Below are 27,379 nucleotides of genomic sequence, written 5' to 3' on the forward strand. Positions count from 1 at the left end.
ATTTTTAAGAGGTCTAAACTTTGTTGTTTCCTTCTTTCTTCTACCGAATCAGACCCTTAGTCCATCAAGGCCAGAACTGTCTGCTCTGATTGGCAGCGGCTCTCCAGGGCCTCAGGCAGAGGTCTTGCACATCAGCTACTGCCTGGTTTTTTTAACCACAGCTACTGCTGGGGATTGAACTTGTGGCCTTCTGCATGCCAAGCAGGGACTCTGCCACTGAGCCATGCCCCTCCAAGACACGTGACCCAGCAGAATCTACTTATGTTCCTATGTGAGTGGTGTGTTCCTCTGATCTTTACAGGCGTGCTATCTAAGCGATGGTGCTCCTTCCCCTGATGCTCATCTTGGGCCTGGTGTCTGGCACTTCCTCTCTGGATAACGGGCTGCTGAGAACGCCGCCGATGGGCTGGGTGCCATGGGAACACTTCCGGTGCAACACAGACTGCCAACACGAGCCTGACAATTGCATCAGGTGGGATGAACGCGGGCTCTAAGTGGCCTTAGATGTTGTCCTGAGAGGGAGAACGTGCAGTTCGGCTGCTTTTCTTCGTAGGGCTCATCTGGTGTAGGTTTTGGTTTGGTGGGCGCCATTCATAGGCGCATGGCGTATGCATGCCCACCTGCTTTGCCTGGGCACAGGTTTCTCAGTCAGTGCACATGAGACATTGTTCCAGGGATTGACACTCCTGGCAGCTTTTGGTGTGTTTTTATTTATTTATTTCTATTCTTCCATCCCGCTCTTCCCAACAGAGCCAGGCTCGGAGTGGCGAAGTACTATGTCTTGTTCACTTTCTCCTACCCCCCAGCATCATAGACTCATTGCTGGCCAGCCTGCAAATCCACTTCTGGAGGGCTTCACCCACCTGCCCAAGCTGGTTCCAGGGTGCACTGTGGTAGAACTTCCAGACTTGGGGAGGGTGTGTGCGGAGAGACAGGTGACAGGTGCACTTTAAGAATGATGCTCAGGTGCCCCTTTGGACACCACTGCTGAAACTAGCACTCTAATCCAACCACTACAATGAGGCTAACTTGATTTTTGCAATTCCCCCCAGTCCCTCCCACCTGCAGAGTGCATCCTGACTTCCTTTTCTGGAAAGCAGAGTGCACCCTGGCCTCCTTTTCTGGAAAGCAGAGTGCACCCTGGCCTCCTTTTCTGGAAAGCAGAGTACACCCTGGCCTCCTTTTCTGGAAAGCAGAGTGCACCCTGGCCTCCTTTCCTGAATCTCAGGCCTCCAGTTAGGACTCCAAGTCCAGGAGAGCCAAGTGCTGGTCTGACTGTGAGCCCAGCATCTTGGTCAACCTCTGGGTCAGCAGTCCCTACCCCAGTCCCTCCCACTTGCAGCCTCTTTTCCAAACATCCTTCTCTTTCCTGGCTTCTTTTCTTGTAGGAAAGAGTGAGCTCTCTTTTCCACCAACGTCTTCCTCCCCCCTTGCTGAGATGTAAACTGTTTGGGAACCCACCCACCCCCAGGATATTCCAACCACTATGTTCTTGGCACTGCAGCCTGTCCCCACACTTGTGATCGCTCAAGACCATTGCCCAACTGGCTATTAGTTAGTGTAGCAGTGAGCTCTGGAACTGTACAATCCCCTTCTTCCACCTTGCTCCTGGCCCAAGGCAAAGGTGTGCCTGTTAGCCTCTTCTGGCCAGCTGGCTGATGAACCACTTGTAAACTGCCTTGGGACAGAACTGGCTCCGCAAGCCCTTGTAGACATCACTGCTGACCCAGAGGTTGACCAAGATGCTGGGCTCACGGTCAGACCAACACTTGGCTCTCCTGGACTTGGAGTCCTAACTAGAGGCCTGAGATTCTGAAAAGGAGGCCAGGGTGCACTCTGATTTCCAGAAAAGGAGGCCAGGGTGCACTCTGATTTCCAGGCATGGAAGGAAAGATGGTGCTGGCTGCCTGGAAACAAAGGTCAAAATGGCCACAAGCAGCCTGAGAGCACCTACTTCAAACCTGCCACTGGGCTTGGTGTTTCCTGAAGACCAGCTGTGCTCCCATATGACTTAGATCTTTTTCATGCAAATAGCATTGCTTCTATATTCCATGCCTGTGTTGTTGCGGGGGGTACAGCCCCACCATCTGGAAATGCCTGTGCGTGAGGGGCCTGAAGCTTTGCTTTCCCATCCCTATAGAGCATTCCTTTCCCCCCCGCCCCCGAGACCATAGGTCATGTCACAAGGGGGAGGGGAAAAGGAGGAGGGGTTGGGTTCCAGTGGACTTTGTGGACCGTGGGTCTGCAGACTGTAGTGTTATTTTGCAGAGCAGTTTGTGCTGTTGGAAAGAGGAAGCAAAGTGTGTACTTTGTGTGATATGGTTTGTCTCTCAGCCATTAGCATCTCCCCTTGGCATAGTGTGGAGTTGCAACATCTGAGAGCGAGAAGCCGTTTCTAGCATAGATGGTGGGGTCTGTGGAGAGAAGATGGGGGAGGTGGTCACAGGGGGGCTGCCAGGCAAGCTAAGAAATGGGCACATCCTGACCTCTGCTGCTGGACAGTCTGGCTGTAATGCTGTACCCATTGAGCAGCACTGGTCTGCATGACTTAACAAACTACGGTTAGTACCAACCGCAGTTTGCAAGCCAATCCATGGCTCCAAATCCCAATTTGTGGCCCTCCAACAGACCAGAGTTACATTTGGGGATACAAACTGGAGTTGAATAAAATCTTGGTTTATCATAATGTCTGTATGCAAGTAGAGTCTCCAGATGACAAACTGTTCTGACCCCTGTAAGCAAAACTTTAAAGGGGTGTGCACTATCTCCTAATGTTTCTACCCAGCTATTAAGTTGTTAGTTTCTGTTCTTGTTTGTAAGGTACATAAAGCTCTAAGTGCTATAGAGTGGCTGTGGGAAAAGGGCAAACTCTCCCTACTGTCTTAAGTAGACACAATCATACAGAAAGGGGAAGAGACTCCGAAGGAACGAGCTGGGTTGATTTTTTGTCAGATATCATCAGGTTCTTATATAGAGCAGGTCTAGAAGAATAGAAGGGATGGTGGAAAGCGATTTAGAAGCATAGAATCATAGAGTTGGAAGGGACCACCAGGGTCATCTAGTCCAACCCCCTTCACAATGCAGGAAATCCACTATCTCCCCCCACACCCCCAGTGACCCCTTACTCCATGCCCAGAAGATGGCCAAGATGCCCTCCCTCTCATCATCTGCCTAAGGTAATAGAATCAGCATTGCTGACAGATGGCCATCTTGGGCAAGTTACAGCTCTGTTAGAGCTGTCTCAGCCCCACCTACCCCACAGGGCGTCTGCTGTGGGGAGGGGAAGGGAAGGTAATTGCAATCCGAGCCGAGTTTATTTTTCTGAAATAAAGAAGTGACTTTCCTTTCTGCTTGCATTTTTTGACTAGAATATCACAGGGCCCCTCTTTGCCTTTTAAAATGGAAGCCCAGCTTAGCAGCAGCGTGAATCAACAACGTTGCAGGAGTCCACGCTGCAATTTTTTAAAAAGATGTTTTTATACATCCGTCATCTAAACTAGTGAGGTACTACACAGAGCTCTGATAAAGACCGTCCCTGCCTGCAGGCGAGCTCTCTCTGACTCTCCTTTGTTAACAGCGAACGCTTGATCAAGACAATGGCAGACCTGATGGCCAAAGATGGCTGGAAGGAACTTGGCTACGAATATGTCAACCTGGACGACTGCTGGGAGGCCAAAGAAAGGGACTCTCTGGGCAGGCTCCAGGCAAACGCGTCAAGGTTTCCCAGCGGTATTAAAGCTCTGGCGGATTACGTAAGTTCATTCTGGTGCCTCACTCCGAAGACTTCTTTGAGTCTCTCTGAAAATGTTCCGATTTAGAAGTGGCAAGAAAAAGCAACCTGCTGGTATTTCAGGTTCCTTTTCTTTCTGCTGCAGTGGCTAGATCTGGAAATAACTGCAGAATAAGGGGTCACATGTTAACTGCAGGAAAGTCATTTCTGTCCTGCGTGATTTGGGTCATTGATAAGCAAAAAACGTAGAAGTAACAGTTCACATAGGGGGAGACAGTTGGCCTGGTGTTCCCTGACATGCAGGAGACAAGCACATACAAGGTGCAAGGTGCGAAGTCTGCTCGCAGGAAACTCCTGTGGTTCCGCAGGCCAACATCTGTTGGTGAAGTTCCAAACATATTTTATTAATGTTATTTACAGTCCACCTTTCTCACGGGACTCAAGGCAGGTTAGACAGGGTGGGTTAATATAATCAAAAAAAATGTGACATTAAATAAAGAATGAAATAGGATTTGGGTTGTAGAACCAACCAGAAATCTCAAAAACAGATGAAGCAAAGCATCAGTGTTAACATGACACTGGTGCTGAGTTGTTTTCTGTTGCCCCAGAAGGTCAGACCCGAACCATCGGGTTGAAATTAAAGCAAAAGAGCTTCTATCTAGACATTAGGAAGAATTTTCTAACAGTCGGAGCAGTTCCTCAGTGGAACAGGCTTCCTCGGGAGGTGGTGAGCTCTCCTTCCCTGGAGGTTTTTAAGAAGAGGCTCGATGGCCATCTGTCAGCAATGCTGATTTTATGCCCTTAGGCAGATGATGAGAGGGAGGGCACCTTGGCCATCTTCTGGGCATGGAGTAGGGGTCACTGCGTGTGTGTGATGGGGGGAGGTAGTTGTGAAATTCCTGCATTGTGCAGGGCGTTGGACTAGATGACCCTGGGATCCCTTTAAACTCTATGATTCTATGACACATTAATTGACACAAGATTACATAGCATGATCCAACTTAAAGCAAACTATACACAGTAGTATAAACCCTGATCATTTATCCAAGTAACTTTGGGAATCACTTAGTACAGCACAACTCTATTGCCTGCGTAGAAAAGCCCTCTTGAATAATCCAGTTTTGCATAGTTTGAGGAAAGCCAAGAGAGGAGGAGCCTTCCTGACCTCCTCAGACAGGCCGTTCCACAAGGTGGGGCCACAACAGAGAAAGCGGGTGCAGGGGCAGTTGTTGATTCTGGCCATTTGCTGGTTGGCACCAGTGTGGTATAGTGGTTAAGAGCAGTGGTTTCGAGCAGTCGAGTCTGATCTGGAGAACCAGGCATGATTCTCCACTCCTCTACATGAGCAGTGGACGCTAATCTGGAGAACCGGGTTTGATTCCCCACTCTTACACATGAGTAGCAGACTCTAATCTGGAGAACTGGGTTTGATTCCCCATTCCTCCACATGAAGCCAGCTGGGTTACCTTGGGCTAGTCACAGTTCTCTTAGAGCTCTCTCAGCCCCACCTACCTCACAGGGTGTCTGTTGTGCGGCGGGGAAGGGAAGGAGATTGTAAACTGATTAGATTCTCCTTAAAAGGTAGAGAAAATCGGAATATAAAAACCAACTCTTCTTCAATGGCATTTACTGTTTAAGGCTCCAGACTGTGACATCAACGCTTGAGAGTAAGCCTCTTCTGAGCAAACAGGTGAACGGTTTTCCTAGAGACAAACAGAGAGCCATCCAATCCTCTGACGTTTCACAGAGGAAAGTGGAAGCTCTCCTGTGTACGGGTTGCATCCCCCCCCCCGCCACAGATTGGTGCCAGAGCCCCTCTCCCCGCCCCCCAATGTGCTTTGTGATGCCGCCTCACAGACGAGCCACCATGTGCAAAGGATGGGGAAGTAGGAGATACGGACTTAATGATCCTATATCCGGCTGCCTCCTTTGTAATGGGTAGGGACTTTAATGCTAGGATGGGTTATGATGACCAATCATTATATGCTAGCTACCATGTATATAATCCAAATTCTGAGACCCCGTACTGTAGGCCCAGAAGAATATTTAAAGATTAAAACTAGCTCAGGCTGTGCTTAAACTGGACCTAGCTGTCCTTAATGGCATGGTGATGACAGACTGGATTCACTTTCTGGTCTGGGGACGAAAGAAGCACCATCGATGATATAATAATGTCAAAACCTCTGGACTCGTTTCTTGGCCAGTGGGGGGGGGGAGAGATCACAGGGGCAGTATTATGCACCCCTAATTGGAAGCAAATCCCACTTAATTTGGCACTAGACGGGGGCCTCCTAAAGGGACTTAGAGGCCAGACACTTCCCCCTGAGGTCAGCCCTCTACTGCAGCTGGTTGGCCGCTTGTGAAACAGGACGCTTGTCTTGACGGACCCTCTCTGGTTCTGACCCAGCAGGGAGTCTTCTTGTTTTCTTATGACTTTTCTCCAGAAGGCAACATGGGAATTGTGTTTTGTCAGGACAGGATGAAGGAGAAGAAGAAGAAAAAGAAGAGTTGGTTTTTCTGTGCTGACTTTCTCTACCACTTAAGGAAGAATCAAACCGGCTTACAGTCACCTTCCCTTCCCCTCCCCACAACAGACACCCTGTGAGCAAGGTGAGGCTGAGAGAGCTGTGACTAGCCCAAGGTCACCCAGCTGGCTTCATGTGTAGGAGTGGGGGAACCAACCTGGTTCACCAGTCTAGTAGCTTATACCTGGCAGCCAATCTCGCACTGCGCCTGCGTTCCTGCATCTCCGTGCGCAGTCTTCTGCGGCGCCCTTCCACAGGGGCTGGGGACCCTGGAGAACTGGGGCCAGGGTCTGGGGCTGCTGCCCCTGGTGTGGGAGGTGCCTCTGGGCTGCCTGGTGGCTGCACCTCCGAGAGCGGCTGGGTCTGGCCTTCCTGCTGGCTCTCTGCTGACAGCACTGTCGTGGAGCGCAGGCTGGGCCATGATGACACCTGCTTTAGTGGGCCTTTTCTGCTCATTTGTCTGGTCAGGCGGGCAGCCCCCATCCACCACTCGGCAGAGTTTTGTATCCTGTAAAGGCCGCCCATTGCTCTGTCTTGCGTGGGATGGTCTTCTCTGAATAGCTGTCCTCCAAGGTCTGGCAGAGGAAAGCCTTTGCTGGTTCGGCCACCCAACATCCTTTTTCCTGGAAATGCTGCGGACCGAAGCATCCAGGGCCAGTGTATGGAAGCACCATGCCTTGACTCAGGCTTGTTGTGGCTTCAAGATTGTAAGTGCTTTCACAGTGAGGGCCTCCTAATGGGATCTATGCTAATTGTGCAGCTGCAAGGCTAATTAAGGGGGTGACCTTGATTGGTGGGGGAGGTTATAAGGCATTAGCTTCGCCTTAACTGGGAAACCTCTCCCCCCTCTTGAGAGCAGTTTTGAAGGTTTGCTTGTTGTAAATTGAGAGCATTTGGATTTTGGTTTAATTTTCTTTAAAATAAACCTTGATATTTTGTAAAGCTAGTAAAAATGGATACTAGTCACGATGCTGGAGAGGCAACCCTTGAGGAAAAAGAAGCTCTCGGTCTTCTTATTACATGAGTTGCCCCTTGCTTGCCTGGAGTCTGATGGGGCTGTGGTCAGCATTCAAGGCCAGGGGGTGAGGTTGCAGGCTCTTACAGCCGGGCTTCCCTTTTCCGCCGCAGGTCCATTCCAAAGGGCTGAAGTTTGGCATCTACAGCGACTTGGGCGACCTTACCTGCGAGGGCTTCCCAGGGACCACGCTGGACGCCGTTGAGAAGGACGCCAGGACCTTTGCGGAGTGGGGAGTGGATATGCTGAAGCTGGACGGCTGCTTCTCCAACTCCTCGGTCAAGGCAGCCGGTTTGTGTCCTCGAGGCTTGCAGGAGGGGGTGAGGTTGTGGGGGTTGCAATCTGGACCGAAGCAGGAAAGTCATCAGGGCAACTGGTGCACCTGATTTGGAGAGATGAGGGGGAAGCCCCTCTATTTCCACAAAGTTAAATCAGGTTGAGCAGTTCTGTAGTGGATGGCGGCAAAGCTTTTCCACCCAGGCATCAGCTTGTTGAGATTGGTTAAACAAATGACACAAGCAGTTTGCATTCTTTGAGTGTTAGTTAAATTGTGTAACTCCCTGCCTCAGGATGTGGTGATGGCTGCCAACTTGGAAGGCTTTAAGAGGGGAGTGAACATGTTCACGGAGGAGAGGGGTATTCATGGCTACTAGTAAAAATGGCTACTAGTCATGATGCATACCTATTCTCTCCAGGATAAGAGGAGCATGCCCATTATGGTAGGTGCTGTGAAACACCGGTAGGATAAATGCTGCTGCAGTCGTCTTGCTTGGGGGCTTCCTAGAGGCACCTGGTTGGCCACTGTGTGAACAGACTGCTGCACTTGATGGGCCTGGGTCTGATCCAGCAGGGCTTATGTTCTTATGAGTGTCAGACTAGGATCCAGGAGACCCAGGTTCAAATGTCCACCCATGCCAGGGAAGTTTGCTGGGTGACCTCAGCCTAGCCAACCTCACATGGTTGTGAGGATAAAACAGAGGAGGGGGGAATAATGCTATAAGCTGCTTTGAATCCCCAATTGGGAGGAGAGAGAGATGCAAATAAATAAAAGGGCCTGCTGCTGGCGCTGCTTCTTGTTGTCGCTTAGGCTACCCAAAGATGAGCGCGGCCTTGAACGAGACCGGGCGGCCGATCGCTTACTCCTGCAGCTGGCCCGCCTATGAGGGAGGCCTGCCCCCAAAGGTAAGGACGAGCCAGCGTGGTGTAGTTGTTAGAGTGTTGGACTAGGGTCTGGGAGACCCAGGTGTCGAGGAGGTCCGGCCTGCCCTCCAGCAAACCGGTTCCTCTTTGATTCAAAAGTTGCCAAACTTCCCACTGGGCTTCAGGATTCCCCCTAAAGCACAATGCGGGTAGACTCTGCTACCTTGTCGAGGAGACTCGGTCTGCTCTCCGGCAGGCCGGTTCCTCTTTAGTTCAAAGTCACTAAATGTTTCCCTAAGGAAACCCAAATCCCTTACTGAGCCCCAGGATTCCTCCTTTGAGCGCAGTACAGGTATATCGCCACCAGCTCTCAATTCCAAAAGGCTGGCTTTCCCAGGGATGAGCTGAGAGCTACTCTTCCCCAGCCAGTTTCCCAAACGTCAAAACAAGCAAAAACCGTCCCTGCAGAGTAGAGCTTCTGCCAGGGGAGGCTTATTGCCACAAAACACTAGGGTAGGTGGTTTCTCACACACACACACACACACTCAGGCACTTGGATTTAGCCCTGAGACCCAAAAAAGGTTTCTCAGACTTCAATATAAAGTCTATAAGTTTATTTAATAAAATGTGCTCGTTACAGAAAAGAAAATTATTTGTGAGAGCAAAATAGCATGAAAACAAGAAAACCTTTAGCAATCTCTAACTTCACAGTAGTTCTTAGATTTCAGGCAAAATAGGCAAAGTTTCCAAGAGAGTAACAAATGCAAGGTTTTAGTTGATTTATAGTTACCAAGACCCAGTTTTGGTCCTAACACGCAGCGTGTCAGTCCTTCATGGTTGCCAGATGATGATCGCTCGGGGACATGCCAGCATGTCCCCTTCCCAAGCTTCATGATTCTTGATCAGAACAGAGTCCATATTTATCTCTCCCATCTCATCGGGTTATGGCCATTCGCCCCAATGAGATCGTTGAGAACGCAGTAAACTTGTAAGGTATTTGGCATAACACCTCTAGGCCTTTTGAAGTTACAGATGTATTTGCATCTCTGCAGCAATACAAAACATCTGGGCTCCTTCAAGCTTTTGAGATGTCAGGCTTCTAACAGGATTGTCACCAAAAGAACAGATAGCTGATTTACAATAGGAAGGCTTTGAAATGGAGGTGCTTTGAAGTGGAGGTGGCAGTGCCTCCGGTCTCCACACCTTTTCCCCCCAAAGTGGAGTGGCTTCTCATGGGAAAAGGGAATGGTTTCTCACGGGAATGGTTTGTGAGAGAGCTGGTCATCAGCTCCCAGTTTGATATCAAGACATTGAAGACATAGAAGGCCACAGACTGAACCAAAGTTTGGTGATCAGAAGAAGAGCAAGGTTGCTTTTCTTTACACCAGGTTCGAATCCCCGCTCATGCCGTGGAAGTTCCCCTGGTGACCTTGGGAAAGTCACCCACACGTTCAGCCTCAGCTACCTCAAAGGATTGTTGTGAGGATAAAGTGGGGGAGAGGAGAACTATATGGCAGCCACTTTGGGTCCCCATTGGGGAGAAAGGCGGGGTCTGGGACCTTCGTATCTGCGGGACCCTGCCTCCCCCAGACAACACTGGGATCATCAGATAATAACCTCCTGGTGGTCCCCGGCCCAAAAGTGTCTGGCTGGCCTCCACCAGGGCCAGGGCCTTTTCTGTCCTGGCCCCTGTCTGGTGGAACAGTCTCTAGTGCGGGGCTTCTTAGAGTTTTTCCACTTGCGACCCTTTTTTGCCTGATAAATTTTTATGTGACCCAGGGTATATAGGTGTCCCGGGTCGTCCTCCCGCCCGGGCTTCCAGGCCGTCCCAACCTCCCCAGCCCCCGGCAGCAACTCCCGAGAGGGAAGGGGTCGGGGAGCCCCACTTATCGGGGAAGGGGGCGAGAGGGGCGGCATGCCGAGGCGGGCCCAAGCCTCCCCCCCCCCCGCCTCGGCGAACGGGCCGGGCACCCCCGCAGCCGCCGATGGCCCCGCACATCAGCTGGGGAGCGGGAGGAGAGGCACAGACGGACCCCACCCAGTAACCGGCGCAGGGCAGCAGCTGCGACGCTACGCAGGGCCCGGGCTGGCCAGAGAGCCAGGACCCCGGGAGAACTCCCGAAACCCCGCCCATCAGCTAGCCTGCGGGGGGAGGGCCACGGGACACGGATCCCCCAGGGCGGCGCACGGTATAAAGCAGCATGGATGGAGGCCAATGAGGAAGGCTGGCGTATCACCCTCTCTGCTTATGGAGAGCGAGCAAGCTGGCCAGCTCAGGGGAGGAAGGGTCGTCCTCCTCCTCTGAGTGGTCTGAGGCCGAGGAAACCTTACCTGCCCAGAGTGGGGTTCAGTCAGGTGGTGTCTCAACAGGGGAAGCCCCACCAAAAGGGGCCGCAGCCCCTGCCGGGACGCGACAATAGGTATATAAAATAGGTATACAAGTCAAACATTTACTGATAATAAATCAAATTTTTCATGACCCCCACATTCAGTTACACGACCCCCACAGTTTAAGAAGCTTTGCTCCAGTGAGACCAGAGCACTGTGGGACCTTAAGGAATTGCGCAGAGCCTGCAAGACACAGCTATTCCACCAGGTCTCTGGCTGAGGTCAGCTGTGGTCATTTCCATCAGTGCTGGCCTCCATAACTCCCCCTCTGTTGTTGCCATCTGAATCTGTTGGGTCAACAAAGGTGGTGAGGGGTCTGGAGACCACTTCCTATGAGGAAAGGTTGAAGGAGCTGGGTGTGTTTAGCCTGAAGAGGAGAAGACTGAGAGGGGACATGATAACCATCTTCAAGTACTCGAAGGGCTGTCATATAGAGGATGGTGCCGAGTTGTTTCCTGTTGTCCCAGAAGGTCGGACCAGAACCAAAGGGTTGAAATTAAATCAAAAGCGTTTTAGACTAAACATTAGGAAGAACATCCTGACAGAGTGATTCTTCAGTGGAACAGGCTTCCTCGGGAGGTGGTGGGATCTCCTTCTTTGGAGGTTTTTAAGAAGAGGTTAGATGGCCATCTGACAACAATGCTGATTCTGTGAACTTTGGCAGATCATGAGAGGGAGGGTTGCATCAGTGCTTGGCTCTCGTGGCCCTTTCTTACATGCCCAGGGTAATGCCAGTCGATTGCCACTTTGGGGTCAGGAAGCAATCTTCCTCCAGGCCAGATTGGCCAGGGATCCTGAAGGATTGTTTTTTTGCCATCTTCTGGGCATGGAGTAGTGGTCACTGTGGGTGTGGGGGGGAGGTAGTTGTGAATTTCCTGCATTGTGCAGGGGGTTGGACTAGATGACCCTGGTGGTCCCTTCCAACTCTGTGATTCAATGATTCTATTACGTGGGGGGCTCTGACTGCCAGCTGTGGCTTATATGCCACAATAAGAGCGCATTCCTGAGGTGCCGGCGTCCAGGGCAAAAGTCCTTTAGGAGGCTGGGAAGGGCCCGTGCTGGCGTCCAGGCCCCCCGTGTCAGCGTCCAGGCAGTGTTAGTGGGCCCAGCACCAGCTGGGAAGGTCCGGCCGCTGGTTGCCGGCCGCTGCTGCAGCAGCACCACCCAGGGACGCCGACGGGGCCTTCCAGCGGCGTCCGAATGCCGGCAAGGGCCGCGCAGGCGTTCCCGGGGTGTAACAGTGTCCCGGGAGGCGTTCCCAGGGAGTTCTGGCACTGGGCTGGGGGCGGGGCCACCATTAGGCGGCCTCCTAAGCCATTTCGGCCCGGGAACACCCCTTCAGCCCGGGAACACCCTATGAGGGTTGCACAGATTTTTTGGGCCAGGAGGAGCTTTTGGCGGGGCCGAAACCTCCTTTGGAGGCAGCGATGCCGCGTTGCCTCCTGAGCCCGGTGCAGGCATTCCGCTCAGGAATGCACTGTAAGTGTGCCATTTATTATATATTAATATTTCCATTGATTTTACAGGGCTTTGCTGGGGAGGCCGGATACAAGTTTAATAAAATAAAATAAATGAAGTAAGTAAAAGTAAAATAATAATTTCGGAAGCCATTTCTGTGCTTCTACCCTGACCCAGGGAACAGGCAACGCTGGCGTCTGTCTTGCCCCTTTCTTCTATAACCCTCTTTACCAGACATCATTTACACCACGGCTTTTTTTGTTCCACAACTGGGATTTGAGTCTTGCAGAGAAAAACTGAGCTCAGTAGGAGTCGGGTCGGAGGGGCCATCTGACAAAGGGCAGGGGGGGACATCTGCTTACTTAGAAAATGCCCGCGCTTTAGAAGTTCCGTGTTAGAAACCCGAAAGCGCCGTGTACAATAAAGCCAGAATGAAAACCAGCTAAAAATGAAACACTAAAAAAAGAAAAAGAAGCAATCGAACAGATAAAATAAGTAACTCTGTTTAAAATGCAGAAATCGGCTCAACTTCATTAAAGCAGCAGAGACATAAATTAGTTCAAGAAGCTCTCAGAAGAGAATAAGTGCTTGCCTCAGTGCCAAGAGAGCCCCTCCCCCACTCCAAAAAACTGTTTGGGAGGAGCCGTCATCAGTGGGGGCTGCAACAGTCCTCTCTGTCTAGCCACCCCCCCAGCTCAATCTCTGCTCGGGGCGGGGGGAGGAGCCCAAATTAGGCTCCACAATTGCCTTGGTGGTAAAAGCATCATTTGCTCTTGTTATTTTGATCCAGGTGAATTATTCTTTACTCGGCCAGATCTGCAACCTGTGGAGGAACTTTGGTGACATCGAAGACTCCTGGGAAAGCCTCTCTCGCACCATTGAGTGGTACGGCAACCACCAAGACATGCTGCAACCTGCAGCTGGTCCCGGGAGGTGGAACGACCCTGACATGGTAATGCCATCTTTTCCCATAATATCTTTGCCCCACAGGTGTTTTCCACACATGGGGGGTTTTTTCACGGAGGTTTGCGGCGGTTTTACGTCTGTTTTACGGCGCTGCTAATTTTTGATTGTTCATGACTGCTTTGGATTTGGCCAAAAAAATTGCGTCATCTTCTCAAACCTGTGTTGGTGCGATCTTTGATTTTGCAGCGCACAGGGCTCCGTGAAAAATTTTCCCTGGTTCGAACTGTGCATCAATGTTCCCCGCCCATGCCAGCTAATTCCTCCTCCTCTGTAAACAGCGATTGGCTGGGGGAGTTTCGCGCTCGGACAAGAATACCACCCCTTTTGCTGCCTGCCTGCCTGCGTGGAGTCGTGGCACTTCTCTTCCTCCCTCCGTCCCGGAGGCAGGCAGGCGGGCAGGCGGCACACCTTCCCCGCCCCTCGCCCAGGATGGGCCTTGGAGCCTGGCCCACACCTCCAAGGCCAGGGGGACTCCGGACGGACGGCTCCAGGGGGAGGCCGGCGAGTCCACGCCATGTGCGCCTCTCGCGCCAGGGGGGTGAGGGCAGCTCAGTCTAGGGCAGCTGGATCCGCGGGGGGGGGGTTGTTCAAGGGAAGGGGCTGTTGGCCCCCCTACCCCAGCGGGGAGAGAAGGGGGGATTTTTGAGAATTAGGATGGGAAAAATGTGCATCCTGAGAGCGGAAAACCCAAGGCAAAACTCCCTCCCATCACCCTTCTGAAAAGGGGCGGCCAGTCTGCTCTGGGTCTCCCTCCTCTCTCTCTCCATGCACTGGGGCCAGATCGGGGCCGGCGCGCAAGCCAGGGGCCCTCTCTGCTCTCTCTCATGATGCACTGGGGCCGGATCTGGGCTGGCGCACAAGCCAGGGGCCTTCTTCCTCTCCCCCTCCCATGCACATGGGCTGGATCGGGACCGGTACACCAGCCAGGAGCCCTCTCTGTTCTTTCTCACGATGCACTGGGGCTGGATTGGGGCCGGCGTGCAGCCAGGGGCCTTCTTTCCTCTCCCCCTCCCATGCACACGGGCTGGATCAGGACCGGCATGGCAGCCAGGAGCCCTCTCTGCTCTCTCTCACGATGCACTGGGGCCGTATGGGGCCGGCGCGCAAGCATGGGGCCTTCTTTCCTCCCCCTCCCCCCCATGCATCCTGTGCATCCCCAACCTGGTAAAAGAATAGAACAAAGGAACTATGGAAATCTTGGAAAAGGGGGAGAGCAATGTGTACGGATCAGCATTCTGCGAAGGGAAGGCAAGGGAGAGTGTTTGGCCATTTATGCATGGGAGAATGGTAAATAGAAAAATTATATAAGGAAACCAGAGGGACTGGTGCTTGTTTTTTTTTTTTTTGTATATTTGGGGGGACATACTCTGGGAAATCGCTTTAGTGGTTTACAGTGGCCATTTTTGCATGGGAGGTTTTGCCTTGGATTTACCGCTCTATAGATGTACCTTTTCCCCATCCAAATCCTCAAAAGTCAACAATCAGCCCCCAGGCAGAGTTTTGAGAATTCGGATGGGGAAAATGTGCATCTAGAGAGTGGCAAATCCAAGGCACTCCTCTTGAATCGGCACAGGTTGGAGCTGCTCCATTCCCACTTTCAGCTAAACACTTCTCTGGGCACATGGATGCAACTCCTGCCCCCCCCCCCAAATCCTGCCTATCATTAAAGGGCAATGGGTTCCACACATAGAAAATAGAGGGAGGCTTTGAGGAAAGCGCTGCCCTGCTCCCCCCACCCCGTTGGAATCTGACTGTTCCAAAAGCAGAGATTGATGTACATTATAATGAGTGAAATAAGTATTTGATCCCTTTGCAAAAGGTGACTTAGTACTTGGTGGCAAAACCCTTGTTGGCAATTACAGAGGTCAGACAGTTTCTTGTAGGTGGCCACCAGGTTTGCACACATCTCAGGAGATATTTTGTCCCACTCCTCTTTGCAGATCCTCTCCAAGTCAGTAAGATTTTGAGGCTGATGCGTAGCTACTCGAACCTTCAGCTCCCTCCACAGATTTTCAATGGGATTAAGGTCTGGAGACTGGCTAGGCCACTCCAGGACCTTAATGTGCTTCTTCTTGAGCCACTCCTTTGTTGTCTTGGCCATGTGTTTTGGGTCATTGTCATGCTGGAATACCCATTTTCAATGCCCTGGCTGAGGGAAGGAGGTGCTCACCCAAGATTTGACGATACATGGTCCCGTCCATCATCCCTTCGATGCGGTGAAGGTGTCCTGTCCCCTTAGCAGAAAAACACCCCCAAAGCATAATATGTCCTCCTCCATGTTTGACGGTGGGGATGGTGTTCTTGGGGTCGCAGGCAGCATTCCTCCTCCTCCAAACATGGCGAGTTGAGTTGATGCCAAAGAGCTCGATTTGGGTCTCATCTGACCACAACACTTTCACCCAGTTCTCCTCTGGGTCATTCAGATGTGCATTGGCAAACTGCAGACAGGCCTGTACATGTGCTGTCTTGAGCAAGGGGACCTTGCGGGCTCTGCAAGATCTCAGTCCTTCACGGCGTAGTGTGTTACCAACTGTTTTCATGGTGACTATGGTCCCAGCTGCCCTGAGATCATTGACAAGTTCCTCCTGAGTAGTTCTGGGCTGCTTCATCACCGTTCTCATGATCATTGCAACTCCACGAGATGAGATCTTGCATGGAGCCCCAGACCGAGGGAGGTTGATGGTTAGGGTTAGGGTTGTCACCTTCTCACCAAGCTGCTTGGCAATAGTCTTGTAGCCCAGTCCAGCCTTGTGCAGGTCTACAATCTTGTCCCTGACATCCTTGGACAGCTTTTGGTCTTGGTCATGGTGGCTAGTTTGGATTGATGGATGGATTGCTTCTGTCGACAGCAGAACCCTAATATGGCTGGTTGATAGGGGATCAAATACTTATTTCACTCATTATAATGCACATCAATCTCTGACTTTTGTCTTCTGGGTTTCTGGGGTTTTTCCTGTTGTTATTCTGTCTCTCACAGCTACAATAAACCTACCATTAAAATTATGGACTGGTCATTTCTTCGTCAGAGGGCAAATGGGCAAATTTAGCAGGGGATCAAATACTTCCCCCCTCATTGTATGTGCCTTTCCCCTTATATCTCCACAGTGAAAGGGGCTATATGTTTTTTAATGAAAGCTGGGAATTCAGGGAATTTACTGCACAGATTATTACTACTTCCTAACGATATGGTGGTGGAAAGGGCTGTCAAGTCACAGCTGACTTACAGCGACCCCATGGGGTTTTTAAGGCAAGAGACGTTCAGAGGTGGTTCACCATTTCCTGCCTCCGCGTGGGCACAGAGAGTTCGGAGAGAACTGTGACTTGCCCAAGGTCATCCAGCAGGCTTTATGTGGAGGAGTGGGGAATGGAACCCGGTTCTCCAGATTAGAGTCCGCCGCTCTTAACCACTACGCCACACTGGCTCTCTTCTAACGATATAAAGATGTTCAGTTGCCTGTTAAAAAACAGCCCCTTGGTGGTGGTGAGGGGAATGACTGCCATGTGGGTGGGGCCAGGAAAACTTCCTGGCCCGCATGCCACCCCTCCAGGTTTTGCTGTGATAGTTCCTAAAACTGTGCAGCAAAGCAGGCTTAGCAAAGATCAGAGCAAGCAGGGGTGGGGGGAGTCCCCGGTCGAGCACAAACACACCAGGATGCTATGAGGAAGCGGGGGGGGGGGGAGAGAATGCTTCCCCAAAGCAATAAAACCCAGGGCAAATAAACTGTGCAGGGAAAGATCCTCGTCACACTTTTCTGAGATAGACGCTGAGTGAAATAGCAGGACAGAAACCATGAAGGGAATGTGCCAAACGGAGGCACGCAGGGACCCTTCTGTACCTTTCAAAGGTTTCTTCAGATTTATTAATATGACATGTGCCAATAAAACAACAACGTAGATTTGAGATAAAAGCAATGACAATTAACTGTATCGAAAATAGAACAGTTCCTATCTTAAAATAAAACATTAATTGCGACACTTTAAGGTTTGGAACTATTAACTATACTCAACCTTGTAAGGTGGACTTTGATTGCTGTTGAACAAAACTTTGCTACCTGCTTTAACCTCTGAGAGTTTCCTGCCCATAAAAGATTCTCAATTCTTTCTTCTTTGGATCTGATTGCCATTTTACTAAGGAGGGGAAATAAGGTTTCTTTTGAAATCCTGAACTGTCTGGGGAAAGCGCGTAGAGACGAACCATTCCCCTTTCTTTCTCAGAACCCTCACAATAGAATTGGCCTGTCGGTTTAACCCAGTGGTTCCCAAACCTTTCGTGCCACCGCCCCCTTGGTTCCACAGACTCAATCCCAGCGCCCCCTACCCTACCCTATAAAAAGCATTATTCAAAACAGGGGTTTGCATGACTCCCTAAAGAAGATAATAATAGAATTTCCAAACAGTAACAATTAATTGCACATCTATTCAAAATCAAATTAAAACCTTTTAGTTGAAATGTATTCAACAAAACTGATGAACTTGATCCGGTGGTATCAGGTCTTCAAGGTCTGGGAAAGAATTCTGATCGTTTCCACCAAATTTGCCAGCATGGTGCCATAGCTTGATCTATTGTAAATTAGTGAACAGCACAGTCAAAGGGGCCCACCTGTAGCACCCCCCTGCTGCCCCCTTGCCTCTTAGTGCCCCCCCTAGGTAATCCCTCCCCCAGGGGGTGGTACTGCAATTTTGGGAACAAATGAATCTGTGGCGTTTGTAGCTCCCTTGAGGTAGCCACTCGCATTCAGAAATGAGAGGGGAGGTCCATCCATAGCAATGTGGAACCCTTGTGTGGAAAAGCAAGAGATTCCAGGTGCTGAAAAGGACCTCAGGGGATAAGCGTCCCCTCCACATCCTTCTCGTAGCACATCTGGCAGGCCACCGGTGGACGCAGAGCCTGTGTGGAGCCAGCATGGTGTAGCGGTTAGAGTTTCAGATCTGGGAGACCCGGGATTTGAATCCCCCCTCCTGCCACGGAAGCTTGCTGGGTGACCTGGGACCAGTCACTCTCCCTCAGCCTCACCCACCTCACAGGGTTATTGTGAGGATCAATGGGAGGGATAGTGAATGCTGCTTTGGAGAATGTTGGAGGTTGGCTCGATCCAATAGAAGAAGAAGAAGATGAAGAAGAGTTGGTTTTTCTATGCCGACTTTCTCTCCCACTTAAGGGAGAATCAAACCAGCTTACAATCACCTTCCCTTCCCCTCCCCACAACAGACACCCTGTGAGATAGGTGGGGCTGAGAGAGCTGTGACTAGCCCAAGGTCACCCAGCTGGCTTTGTGTGTAGGAGTGGGGAAACCAATCCAGTTCTCCAGATTAGCCTTCGCCGCTCATGTGGAGGAGTGGGGGAATCAAACTCGGTTCTGAAGATCAGACTCCACCACTCCAAACCACCGCTCTTAACCACTTCACCATGCTGGCAATGCTTATGCTGTTCAAAGGACTTGGGGGACCTGTTGGCACTGTGAGCAAAGAAAAGGTAGGTTTGATTTGGGAGCGGATCGGCCTGGGAAGAGACTGCTGGGCAGAGGCCCTCCCTCCCCTAAGCCACTAGGGGGCGCTTCCCTCCCAGGCGTCCACCTTCCCCAGGGTTCTCCGTACCTGTTTCATCCGGGGAAGAACCAGGGTGCACCTGGGCAGATCCTAAGAAGTGGATATTGAGGCCCTCGAGGCTAAAAGGCAACACCTGAAGCCATCCTTGGACGAAGGCACTTGACATGATTCTTGGCTGAAAAGAAGCCTTCCCTGGCAGGCGCGTAAGGTGCCAGGGGGATACAGATTGGCATCCTCACTGTGCCACCTTGCTGGCTTGCAAACCGAGGGAGTCGTTGGCCTCTCCGGCACTTGAGCCCCGCAGGCCAAAAAGCAGGTCTGGAGCACCAGGTTGGGCTGTTCTCGGACAACACTCAGGGGCCAACCAAGGTCTGACTCTGATCCCAGTCCTCTGCCCAAGGAGCTTGTCTTGCAAGACTACCAGCCTCGCACTTCCCTGCCGGGCTCTCTCACCTGCCTTTCTTCCCTTCCTCCAGAAGAAATCTAGCATGATTTCCCTTCACTGGGCAATTTCAGGATGGGCCCCGTGCTGTGGTGTCAGCCACGGTCTCCTCGGAAACAATGGCTGGCTCCTCCGCCCCGGCGTGGCTCTCGTTGTCAGGGAGTTCCCTAGTATGAAAAGAGGCGCCCATTTGTTATCCAGCCTCTAGAGATCTGTGGGCAGCAGTTTCTGCATTCAGGCTGTCAAGGTATAATTGCCATTCTCGTTCTATTAACCAGGAACATGAGGTCACCCACGTCAATAGGAAATGAAAACCAGCCCTTTGAGGGGGACTCGCCTGCGGTGGAGCAGCTCCCAATAGTTTCAGTCAGGGGTGGAGCACTTTGAATCATAGAATCATAGAGGTGGAAGGGACCACCTGGGTCATCTAGTCCAACCCCCTGCACAATGCAGGAAATTCACAACTACCTCCCACACACACACACACACACACACACACACAGTGAGCCCTGCTCCATGCCCAGAAGATTGGTGGGGGGGGGGGAACCCTCCAGGATCCCTGGCCAGTCTGGCCTGGAGGAAAATTTCTTCCTGACCCCAAAGTGGCTTGCATTTCCCTGGGCGTGTAAGGAAGGGCCAGGAGAGCCAAACACTGGCACAACCCTTCCTGCCCTCCCTCTCATGATCTGCCTGGTGGACTGTAGCTCCTTTGGACACATTTATCTCCCACCCAGAACGAGACCCTAAATCAGCAGCCCAGGGATGCTTCTGGGAACAGAGGCCTACCTTCTGAGGTTGTTGCCAGGGTTACCAAGACAGAGGGTGTGTCTGTGAAGCACTAGAAATTAGCTGATGGTTCTGTAAAGCAAAGCGAGCACGCCGGGCGTTTCTCTTAAGTTCAGGTCCAGACTCTGGCTTCAAAGCTGTAATTTAGTGTTATGTTTTTGCCGTCCTAGAAGCAGCATGGAAACATCCTGGCATTAAATGCCGCACTGAGCAGCGTGTCCCGTCTGTTTTGCAGTTGCTCACGGGCAACGTCGGCCTGAGTTTTGAGCAGGCGAAAGCGCAGGCGGCCCTGTGGGCGATCCTGGCCGCCCCCCTCTTCATGTCCTGCAACCTACAGACCATCTCGGCCGAGGCGAAGGACCTCTTGCAGAACCCGCTGCTCATCTACATCGACCAAGATCCGCTGGGAGTCCCGGGCAGGCGGATTGCCAAGGTGGGCGGAAGGAGCGGCAAAATGGGCTCTCGGGCTGGCATGTTCTGCACCCACGGAGCGGCTGTGGGGAGCCTGACCAGGGGGGTGTCAGACGGGGTTGTCCACGCGAGGAAGCTGTGTGGGATCAGCATCCAGTAGCTTTGCGCGAAGTTCTCTCGCAAGGCCTCGCCTCCCTCCGCTGACTGGCAGGGCCCCCCTGGGGTCTTCTCAGGCGGAGGATGCTACCTGAGGTCCTTTGACCAGAAAGGCCAGGGATTGGGACCTTCCGACATACAGCGCTTGCTGCCTCCAGCTTAGATGTCGAGAATCTGCGGACTGTCTCTGGGTCATCTGGGGAGAGACAGGAGGAGCCACCTGCCCAGTCTAAGACGAGATGGCTTCTCGCACAGACTTCTCTGTGCATGGTGTAGTGGTTAAGAGTGATGGCTTGGAGCGGTGGACTCTGATCTGGAGAACTGGGTTTGATTCCCCACCCCTCCATATGAGCAGCAGACACTAATCTGGTGAACTGGGTTGGGTTTCCCCACTCCTCCACATAAGGCCCGCTGGGTGACCTTGGGCTAGTCACAGTTCTATTAGGAGCTCTCTCAGCCCCACCTATCTCCCAGGGTGTCTGTTGTGGGGAGGGGAAGGGAAGGCAATTGTAAGCTGGTTTGATTCTCCCTTAAGTGGGAGAGAAAGTCGGCATAGAAAACCAACTCTTCTTCTTCTTCTCTTGACACCGGGGTGTGTGTGTCTCCCCAGTCCGTAAAACCTCTGGCTGCGCTGAGTGGAGGTGAAACCCCAAGAGGGGAGCCTCTGCTTGATCCCTTGTTGCCTCCCAAACCCAATTCTCACCCTTCGGAGGGGCAGCCCCTCAGGGCAGGGACCAGGCTTTGGCTTACATCTCCCCATAAAGCGCCAGGTGTGATTTTTGTCATGCTGTGCATAGAAAAGGGGGGGGGAGGCTGCTCTGCAGAGAGAGGTGGTGGTGGGGAAGCTGTGAGGGCAGGGGCAGTTCCAGGTTTGGGGGGCTCTGGGGAGTCAGTGCCCAGGGCCCCCATCTGCCCACCACCAGGGCCCGCCTTATGCCCTCCTTTCCACCACCACCACCTGCCCGTGCGCCCTCCCCCCACTTATGTGCCACCCTCGGTGGTGCTGGGCAGTTGGGAGCCTGGGTACAGCAGACAGAAGTGTGTGGGTGGGGGGCCAGGGCCCCCCGCCAGAAGTCCAAGGCCCTGGGCATCAGGGGAAGCTGGCGCTGGCGCTGGCCCTGAGTGAGGGAAAGACGCAGAGGCTGGAAGGGGGGCGCCCGTTGGTAAGAAAGGGTTTGTGGGCGAAAGATGTGTTGGTTCCACAGAGAGCCAGGAAACCAGGAAGGAGAGATGCCCGCTGGGAGCATTCCGTTCACGGCCTCCAGAGAGGCAAAGCCCAGCTCACACAAGAAGCCCCGGGGCCCAGCCAGGGTCGCTGCGTGGCGGGCGTGGGCGGCCAATCAAGGCCAATTTCCGGACAATTTTCTGGCTAATTGTGCCCCGGCTGTTCCGGTGCCAGCAACACCTCTGGCATTCCTGGCACTGGGCTTGCTCAACGGGCGCCCGCTCCCATCAGCACCCGTCAACACTGGAGCAGTATCGCAACCGAGCCTCGTGGCCCCAGAGAGGGAAGGAACGTCCGCCACCCCCCTTCTCGATCATTAACGCGGTCCCTGCCCCTCCCTCCTCCCCCAGACGTCTGCCAATTCCATCCATCAGGTGCCAAATCACCAGGATCCCCGCCCCGTTTCCTCATCGGGAGCCAACGGTATGCGATACTTGCATCAGCCCCTGTGGCTTTCAGCCCCAGCCGGTTGGCTTCGGGTTCTGTTTGTTTTTTGCAAAGACAAATCTTAATTGCTGGCCTGAGGACGGACAGCTCCGGGTGGGTGGAGTCTCAGCACACCCCAGGAAGTCCTGGCTTAAGTGGCCACAGTGGACCAAGTAAGAGTAGAGGCTAGGGTAGTTTTACTATCGATCTACTTATGGCTCAAATTGAACTTTAGACGCTGTGGACTTCTGCCATTGATTCTAGAGCACTGGTTCCCAACCAGGGGTCCATGGACCCCCAGGGGTCCGCGAGAACTAAATTAAGGTCCGCGAAACAAAGTTATAAACCCATAATAAATTAATATTTTCAATTAAAAGTTCTCTATTATAAAAATATATATTCAAAAAATATTCTAAGTTTAATGTTTAACTAACAGTTATGATTAAAGTTTATTTTCAAATTCTCAGAATTTTTATTTTGAACCTTGGGGTCCCTGCACCGAACAAAAAAGTCCTAGTGGTCCCTGGTCAAAAAAAGGTTGGGAACCACTGTTCTAGAGGATAACTACCCAACAAGCTGGCTTAAGGCCATTAGAAACAAAATAGAACATCTTGGTTTCCCCCCAGAGAATCTGAGGGCTTTAGGTTATGAGAGAGCAAGACCAGCAGTAAAACAAAGAACAAAAGACTCTGAAAGGCAATTTGATCAAGCTAGAGCGCCTTTTTTTTAGGGCATCTGCCAAAACTAAGTACATGGGATGGCAAAAAGCCTTTGCCCAGCGACATACCTTTCAATATTAGAAGGAAATACTACTAAGAGAGCGTTTACTTGCACTCGATGTTCGGCTCTGCCCTCTGCAGTATTAGAAGGAAAATTCAAGAAGACTCCCCTCCCACAAAGGTTCTGTCCCTGCAACGGTGGTGAACCAGAAACACTGGAGCGTGTCCTTCTCAGGTGTAGGTACTATAAGGAGGACGGGCCTCTTTTAAGAAAGAGGTTCTCTTGAATCTGCTAGAGTTAACATCCTTCTTAAGGATGAATTTTCTCAGGTAACAAAGTTAGTGGCCAAGTTTTGTAGAATAGCATTTAATTATAGGAAATCTAAATAGGAACGAAAAGTTGTAGAGGGGAATGATTGTTTAAATTTATATTGTTGACCAGTTTTTAAAGAGAGTAATATTTTGTATAGTGTTTTAACCAAAAGGTATTGTTTTATACTGCCTGTTTGGGTACGCTATGTAACTGCAAACATTTTATGCTCGGACCGTAATAATAATAAATATTAAGTGGCCACAGCAAGGTCAGCTGGGAGAGCAGGAGAAAACCACCAGATCCCCTCCCCAGATTTCAACCATGAAAGCTACAAGGGGGCTCTAACCCAGATGCCATGTAGTTCCTTGTCCTGTCGAAGACAGACTTTCCAGGGAGGCTCAGAGGGGCATCTCCGAGTGATACGAGTTTATTGTTTGCAGCCAAAGTCCATTACAATCTTTCACGTAAAACCTAGTAATAAATAATAACATTAAAACAGTCTGACCAAAAAATGCTAGTCATTAAATGCATTAAATACTCTGATTAAATACAGCTTTAGCCGGAATTTTCTTGAATGCTAAGGCAAAGAGTGACACTTTGTAGGAGACAACTGGATTGGCGCCTGAGAGGAGAAAGACCAGTTTCTCGCAAACTGAAAAGGGATTTAGGTTATTTAGAAGGGCTATATAAGAAATTTAGTTCTGGGCTCTGTATAGAATAGAATAGAATGCGTTCAGAGCCATGTTGCTTTGCGCTGTGTTGGAAGCCCAGTTCACAAGTAATGGCAAATACACGTACGAGCCACGTAGACTTTAAAATGTGCCTTGGATAATCCTAAAAACATAAGAAAAGCTCCTGGCTTTTCAGGCCCAGGCCCATCAAGTCGAGCAGTCTGCTCACACAGTGGCCAACCAGGTGCATCTAGGAAGCCCACAAGCAAAGCTTTGACTGCAGCAGCATTCTCCTGCCTGTGTTCCAAAGCACCTAATGTAATAGGCCTGCTCCTCTGATCCTGGAGAGAATAGGTATGCATCATGACTAGTATCCATTCTGACTAGTAGCCATGAATAGTCCACTTCTCCGTTAACATGTCCACTCCCCTCTTAAAGCCTTCCAAGTTGGCAGCCATCACCACATCCTGGGGAAGGGAGTCCCACAATTTAACCATATGTCGTGTGAAGAAATACTTTCTTTTGTCTGTGTTGAATCTCTCACCCTCCAGCTTCAGCAGATGACCCCACGTTCTAGTATTATGTGAGAGGGAGAAAAGCTTCCCCCTGTCCACTCTATACCGTGCATAATTTTATAGACCTCTATCATGTCTCCCCTCAGCCGCCTTCTATCCAAGCTAAACAGCCCTAGGCGTTCAACCACTCCTCCTAGGGCAGTTGCTCCAGTCCCCTAATCATTTTGGTTGCTCTTTCCTGCATTTTCTCAGGCTCTGTAATATCCTTTTGAGGTGCGGTGACCAGAACTGTACACAGTATTCTAGGTGTGGTCTCACCATAGATTTGTACAAGGACAGTACATGTTACATTCAGTGCATGTTACTGCAGAATGTGTGACACCAACCCCAAGAAGATCACGGGGTGGGGGGAGCCGTGTGAGTCTGTCTGTAGCCAAGCCACCCAGAGAGGTGGAGGCCACTCAGAGTCCAAGCAGGAAACTAAAGAGACAGGACAGGGTTGGGGGTGGGATGGCAAAAAGCCGGCTGAATGGCTGCCCCAGAGGAGCCAGCTGGGGCCAGAGGAGTCTGGCTCACAGGCCCGGGCCCTGCTGAACAGGAAGGAGAGACTCGCCCACCCACGGATCACCTGAACGTGAGCATGGCAGCCCCCGTGCTGCAGGATGCATAACCTGGCGGGGGTGGAGCTGCCTCTGCTTGCACTCCCCAGGGTGGTGAGTTCTAAATCACAGCAATATCACTAAATACGATCCAGAATAATGGGAGGGGCTGTGGCTCAATTTGTAGAGCATCTGCTTGGCCAGCAGAAGGTCCCAGGTTCAATCCCCAGCATCTCCAGTTAAAGGAACCAGGCAAGTAGGTGATGTGAAAGACCCCTGTCTGAGACCCTGGAGAATTGCTGCCAGTCTGAGTAGACAATACTGACTCTGATGGACCGAGGGGGGGCGGGTCTCTGATTCAGTATAAAGGCAGCTTCATGTGTTCTCATGTGACGTCCTTTTTCAAGGGTCTGGTTGCTGAACCAAAGTCGGTTGTGATACAGAGAACTCCGGCTTGGTGGCTCCCAAAGTCAGACCACTTGCGGAGATGGGGGTGGGGAGGCAGCTGAAGAAGTGGGAGGTTAAAAACAGGAAGGAGGCGTCCAAGAAGATCTGAAAGAACTTAGCAGTAGCCCCTGGCTGGGTGAAACCAAAAGGCTCTTCCTCCCGCCCCCTTGCATTTTGGTCTCTTCCACCTGCTGGGTTCCAGAGGTCTGGGTGCTGCCCCTGGAAATGCCCAGAGATTTGAGCATGCGCTTAAGAAACTGTCGGTGTTGATGTGAGGACGGGGCTCCCAGGAACAAGGAAACTGGGTGCGGACGAGAACACTCCTGCTCCACGCCACTCATGCCCCCTCCCTCTCCCGGTGTGTGTCTCACAGAGCAACCAGTGGGAAGTCTGGAAGAGACCCCTCGCCAGCCACCAGTACGGGGTCGCAGTCCTGAACAACAGCACGGACGGGATGGCCAAGCCTTTCGTGACCAGCCTGGAGCTGCTGGGCGTTCTGGACTGCAAGGCGGGCTACAAGATCTACAATGTGCTGGACCGGACGTTTGTGGGGGTCTACAGGCTCAATGCCACCATCGCCTTCCATGTGGCTCCAACAGGAGTGGTCCTCCTCTTCCTCAGGCCCCTGTGCTAATCCTGCCTTGCCCCAAGGAGCTCCGCCCTTGCTGAAGAGTCTGGCATTCAGCTCCAAGCAGAACCTAGACTTTCCAAGAACTGTGATCCCCACTCCTGGCTGGGATATTTCGGGGCATCTTAGAACTTCCCGCAGGGCGGTCTGGATTTGGGTACAGGGAGAATTTACAAAGCTCTGTCCAAAGGAGGAGATCCCAGACAGGTGCCTTATTGGGTTAAGAAAGGACACCCCCCCCCAAAAAAAAAAACAGAAAAGGGGTCCCTCGGCTCCATGACAAGGCTGGGCAAAGGAGAGACGGCCGAGTTCCTTCCAGCCAAGCTAGCACATGCGCCCATGCAGCGGAGTGGGCAGCTTCCATGCGGCGATGCCACGTGCGCCTTTCCCAACACAAGCCAATAAACATGTTGGGCCCGGGTGTTGTGTCAGAAGCAGCCCTTGGGAGTGTGGGATGAGCCTGCCGCAGATTTCCAGGCCGCTCCAAGGAAGTTAGGTTTCCCCCACCACCACCACCCATTTATCCATAGGGTTGCTTGGCCATTCTCCGCTTTCTGGTCAATCTGTCCCGCTGGCCTCCGGGTGCCCCTAGACGAAAGAAACAGCCCTGGTTGGAAGTGCCTGGTTGGAGCCTCACCCTGTCCCAACCCCTTGCTCATTTCTAATTCGAGGAGGAGGAGGGGTTCCTCTCAGCTACCGACCCTCCCAGTGTCCTGTTTTGGCCGAAAATCCCGGCCAGCACCACAACACAACTGCTTTTTCCTGCCCTGGGGCGGAGGGGGGGGTTCCGGGTCTGAAATATTTAGGTGAGGCTGTCTGATTGGACCCGCATTCCAAAGTCTGCCTTTTGAAATGCAGTCGAAAGGGTCCTGGTCTTGTTTTGGGGATTGTTGCTTGGCCAACCCCCTAGCAAAATGCCCTCTTCCGGGGCAGGGCTTTTCTTGGAAATCTGAGCAGCAGCCTTTCCTGCTGAGGGCCAGGGCTGGATGGGGTCATGCTGTCCGGCCCTGGGATCAAAGATGTCCCTAGAGCAATGGCCTGGGGGGGATTTATTATGATGTGGAAAGCAAAGGCAGGCGAGTAAGCTGCGATCAATAAATGTAGTTCTTGTGCTTGGAATCTGCCTGCCTGTGTTGCAGTGAAATGCAGAAACGGCACAGAGGACTCAGTGATGGACCCTAAAGTTTTGGGACTCTGAAGCTTGAACCGTTATGGGGGCAACCAGCAACGAGGTCTTGGTAACCGCTGTTATCTTCTTCAGTGGGGTTGTTG

The 27,379-nt window shown here is 51.7% G+C and overlaps 1 protein-coding gene across 1 annotated transcript; it reads left to right on the top strand.

The window, feature by feature from the left end:
- The first annotated feature begins 317 nt into the window (after positions 1 to 317).
- On the top strand, positions 318 to 26,113 carry LOC130492477 (alpha-N-acetylgalactosaminidase-like). Its single transcript, XM_056866226.1, has 7 exons — positions 318 to 472; positions 3,578 to 3,752; positions 7,384 to 7,561; positions 8,358 to 8,452; positions 13,047 to 13,208; positions 20,233 to 20,430; positions 25,853 to 26,113. The coding sequence occupies exons 1-7, from the start codon at positions 318 to 320 to the stop codon at positions 26,111 to 26,113; spliced, it is 1,224 nt and encodes a 407-aa protein (XP_056722204.1).
- Positions 26,114 to 27,379: the final 1,266 nt, after the last annotated feature.

The sequence above is a fragment of the Euleptes europaea genome, chromosome 21 (genome assembly GCF_029931775.1).
Source record: "Euleptes europaea isolate rEulEur1 chromosome 21, rEulEur1.hap1, whole genome shotgun sequence".
Classification (NCBI taxonomy): domain Eukaryota; kingdom Metazoa; phylum Chordata; class Lepidosauria; order Squamata; family Sphaerodactylidae; genus Euleptes; species Euleptes europaea.